General features: G+C 52.2%; 1 protein-coding gene across 1 annotated transcript; it reads right to left on the bottom strand.

The window, feature by feature from the left end:
- Positions 1–184: 184 nt before the first annotated feature.
- LOC141452311 (uncharacterized) lies at positions 185–1,459 on the bottom strand. The gene has a single exon (XM_074124311.1). It carries the CDS (start codon positions 1,457–1,459, stop codon positions 185–187), a length of 1,275 nt encoding a protein of 424 aa, XP_073980412.1.
- Positions 1,460–4,718: the final 3,259 nt, after the last annotated feature.

The following is a 4,718-nucleotide window of genomic DNA, read 5'->3' on the forward strand; positions in this document are numbered from 1 at the left end:
CCGTAATTGTGAGGCCAACAAGTCTCTTTCTAATCCCGCCAATATAAACACCTCTTCCTCCGTCCACCTACGCCTGTCTCTCTGGACCCCCACTGAAGCATTGAATTGGACGAGGTGCGCCCGCCTAACGTGTAACCTAAGGCCAGAATACGTCGTAAATCCGCGTGCGCAGTGATCACAAATATTATGCGCACTCGCCATAGTCAATCATAGCTGCTTTCTGTCCCAAAGCCCGCTGGTACATTGCGCATTTGATTCCGTTTATTAAATGGTCCGAGGGTCTGCCCATCCCACTACATCCCGCACAAACGGGCGCGGAGGCCCCATTCGGGCAACAAGCCCACTCATGTCCCGGGCGAGAACAATGACCACATACTACCTGAGATGCTTTGCACATTTTCGCCACATGCCCAAGAGCCTGACACTTATAACAGCGAGTAATAGTGAGATGGTCATCGACTCGACACGAATTCCATTGTACATACAACCTCCCTTGCGCCTTAAATAAGTCTCTCATCTTGGGAGATACCTCCAACACCCAATTAACCGTATCCCTGTCTCTAGGCCCGGTCTTAAAAACCAACTTGATGCCCTCTCTGAAGCATTCCTCAGTAATATTAGGGAAATTTTGCCCCTTTAACGCGGCCAAAACCTCCGCCTCCGAGAGCGCACGAGGAACCCCATACACTATGACCCTCGGCCTCAACTTACCCAGGGGCCTCACCACCAAGTCAGCGCCTGCCAGGTTAGGACACTGAGTTATACTTTTAGCTTGTGCCGCAGAAGAGGTCTCAATCAGGATCGAGTGTGGACCCCTCCTCTTCATGCCTGCCACCTGCCAGCCATCCTCTACTGGCTTAACTGCAGCCTTAATGGCTGCTTTTACTTCATCCGCCGTTTTTGGGGTGACTCCTTCCCTGGTCGTGATAACCAACTGCTGCCTAGGTGGGGCAACCTCAGCCTGCCGAGCAACAACCGCCGCAAAGGAAGCACCACGCTCCATCATTCCAGCCACAAGTGGTGCGGGAGGAGATCTCGCCAGTGTTCTCTGCATAGTTGCAATTGCCTCTTCGGTCCTCCTTTGGGCTTGAAGCAATTCCTCCGTCTCCACCACCAAATCTTCCAACAGCTCGACCGCCCTAGCGATCCGTGGACCCCCAGTCTGCTGCAGAGCAGCGTTAGTTCGCTCCAGCCCCACCAAGTGGCCTGCTAGCTTCCCAATTATGTCCATAAGTCCTCCTACTTTTTCTCGGAAAACCTTGATCGTGCCTTCTCCCAGACGCTTAGAGGAAGGTGTGCAGTAAACATTAACCTCGATTTCAATCACTTTGGCCTCCTGTACAAGTTCAATGAGGGCATGCGACGTTAAGCCAAAATTTTCCTCCCCAGCACAAAACTCCATCTCATCACCAACAAGGGACGCTCGCGGCCTCCCAGAGACAGGCCTGGGGGTGGCCATAACTGCCCTCTACCCCCAGATACACTCCCTCACTAAAGTTCCCAAGAAGCTGTTCTATAAACGAAAATCAATGAGAGCAGAAATTACCAACAGTCATAGGGGCCCCCGGGGCACCAGCCCGGGGCAGAGCCTCGAGTATACACCAAAAATTCACCTAGGGAGGGCCACCAGTCCACAGACGCGTTTCTGTCTCCTCGCCCCTTAAAATACACAAGCTAGACTAGACCCTCAATACACCAAGCAGGGGCAGAGCCCCTCGCGTTGGGTAAAAATTTACTCCAATAAGCTCTCTTGTCGTGAGTCAAAAAAGTTTCTTCCCACTTTGCCGCCAACTAATTAAAAAAAGTGAAAGAAGTTACCATAATGATGAAAGACACGACAACGCCTCCACGTGTGGTACCGTCACCAGACGTCACAAGAGGAAACCAACTTCAACGCCTCCACGCGTCTCTCTTCAAACGGCTATATCTCTGGAACCACTTGGTCTATCACGATGCGGTAAAAAACACTTTTCTCGCACTTTCAGGATCTACAAACTGATGCGTCTCTCAACAGGCTACCACCCGTGGTTCGCTCGGTATCAATATCCGGAAAACCGGAAGTCCCACGAACTTCAACTGCTCACAACTTATTGCCCTGGTTCAGCTGATTAATGGACACATATTATTTCCACGAAAAGTTAACCAGAACTAATATAAATTTGAGAAAGAATACAGAGTACAAAACGATGTTCACAGTATGAGCGCACGTCATTTTATGTAGGTTTCTCACCAATACCGAAGCCACCGTAATGGGCCTGTAGTCAGCCGGGGTAGCCGGCTCCAAGGTCTTCGGGATAAGGGTGGTGCGCGCCCCAAGAAAATATTCCGGCATTGCCCCCCTATAAAGGATCAGGTTGAAAACAGTCCGCAACACCAGCGTCGGTGCCTGCCTCCACTGGGACGGCGATATTCCATCAGGACCAGCCGCCGCGGCTCTCCTTGGATAATTAGCCCTAACCTCCTCGTCATCACAGGGCCTCCAAACCTCCTCCGCTCCGGTCACCGGCACGTGCTGATTAGTCGCTCCCTCCCACGATACAGACGGGACCTCGAAGAAGGTCCTCCAATAGGGTTCCAATTCAGGAAACCCATGAGCCCCGATCATCCAACAACTCCCTTGCCAACGCTCTCCGATCAACAGACCACAGCCGCTGAACTCGGGCGTACTCGCGCCTTCTAGTACCCCTAGTGCCCATTGATGGGCCCGTCGCAACCTGAGCGGAAGGCCGTCCAGCTTCCGAAGTTTCCGGGAATGCCGCTCTGCTCCACTCCACCAACAATTCCCCCCAATCGGCACCGTCCCCAACACTCGCGACCACTTGCACAAGTTTATCTGCACCGTATGCACAACCCATGGTCCTAAGCTCGTCTATATCATCCATTAGTTGCCCCAGTATATCACCGGTTAGATCCCCCTGACGTGGGAGGGGCGACGGTCTCCTAGGCAACGGCTCGGAAATTTCTGCTAATATCCTACGATATTCATCGGTTCTACGAATCCCCTTAATAGCATCGAGTGACCTCGTGGGAAACCGTTCAGCCAACGCCCTCTGCAAGGGAACCCGTAATCTCAAGGCCAATAAGTCCCTCTCAAGAGTTGCCAAGACTAACATTTCTTCTTGTGTCCATCTCCGCTTGACCCGTTCAACGTTCACAGTCGCATTAAATTCAGCGAAGTGGGTCCGCCTCATGTGGAGCCTTAGTCCCGAAAATGTTGTAAAGGTACGCCCGCAATGATTACAACAGTTAGTTCCGGTCTCCATAATCTATTAATGCGGCCTTTTGACCCATCGCCCGCATATACATTGCGCACTTAGCCCCATTGATTAAGTGATCCGCCGGCCTCCCCATTCCCTTACAGGCCCTACACTCGGGCGAGGATTCCCGTGTCGGGCATTCTGCTCTCTCATGCCCCGGCTGCGAGCAGTGGCCGCAGACAAACTGAGTCGCCTTACAAAACTTCGCAGGGTGCCCCAGACTTTGGCATTTATAGCACCGCGTAACCGTGAGGTAATCGTCAACCCGACATGCATTCCAGTCCACGAACACCCTAACCTGTGCTTTCAACAGATCTCGCATGTCTGGGGATGCCTCCAAAACCCAATTCACGGTGTCCCGGTCTCTAGGGCCCGACTTCAAAATGAATCAGCTGCCGCCAAAGACCCTAGGCACAGCCCAATCAATCACCCACTAGCCGCAGCACCAATCCTCTTGTCGGGGCTTGTACACCTGACGTCTTTTATACCACCCGTCCGCTAATACCTTGTCCATACTTTCAACTGCTTATAACTTTTGAGCCGCGCACCCTATCTACGTGCGACAAAAACCACTTTTACACTCACCTCAAAACTCAGCTTCTCCGAAAGCAGGAACTCTGGGACTATTTTTTTTTTTTTTTCATATTTGCGACTGGTGGATGCTGGAGGCTGCCTGTCAACCTCCAGCAACCACAATTTAGAAATGACCGAAGTCGGGCCGAAAAGGTGGTCGCTCTCACCTGACTGCTGGTTCGCACTCGAACGCAAACACTAGACCATCCGCCGCGCCAAAGTCATCTGGTTAAAGCGGGTCCAGTTCGTGTGTGAACCCTGAAGCACACGCGTCACCATTCCATTTAAAATTCCGGGGGGGATTCCAAATGAAATAAGATCAGCGTGTGATCTGGGGGACCAAACTCCACGCCAGGAAATGGTCGCTGATGTAAATGCGACTTCCTGGGGGCTTTTCCCTAACCTGGCCGCCACCACTTCTGCCAGGTTCGGGTTGTCGGCGTAATATTGGACTTTCGCTTTATGGGCTAGGTCCAAAGGTCTTGTTCCGCCGACGATCTGAGTGTCCACTACCAGCGCACCTGATGGGCTGTGTGCTATGATATCAGGTTTCCTGAGTCCGACTACAGTTCGCAAATGCGGCTCTTGCTCGACCTGCCATCCCCTGTTCCGCAGCGCGGAAGCAAGTGTATTGCAGACAGCGTTGTGTCGTAACACCCTACCACCGTGGGTGCGGAAACAACGCTGAACTACATGAGCAGCCGTTTCGTCTTCAGGACAACCTGCTCTGCAAGTGACCGTTTGTGCATTCCTCCTAGCTCCTCGAGATGTTCTTATTCGGCTAGGTAAGCTGTTAATCCGGACATGTACGTGTTGGATGTAATCCCGCCCTGGTATTCCATGCGTACCTGCTGCAATCCATCTAGTGGAGCTAGTAGAATGCGAACA

This window comes from Rhodnius prolixus, unplaced genomic scaffold, assembly GCF_049639745.1.
Source record: "Rhodnius prolixus isolate KJV_2025 unplaced genomic scaffold, Rpr scaffold_3, whole genome shotgun sequence".
NCBI lineage: Eukaryota > Metazoa > Arthropoda > Insecta > Hemiptera > Reduviidae > Rhodnius > Rhodnius prolixus.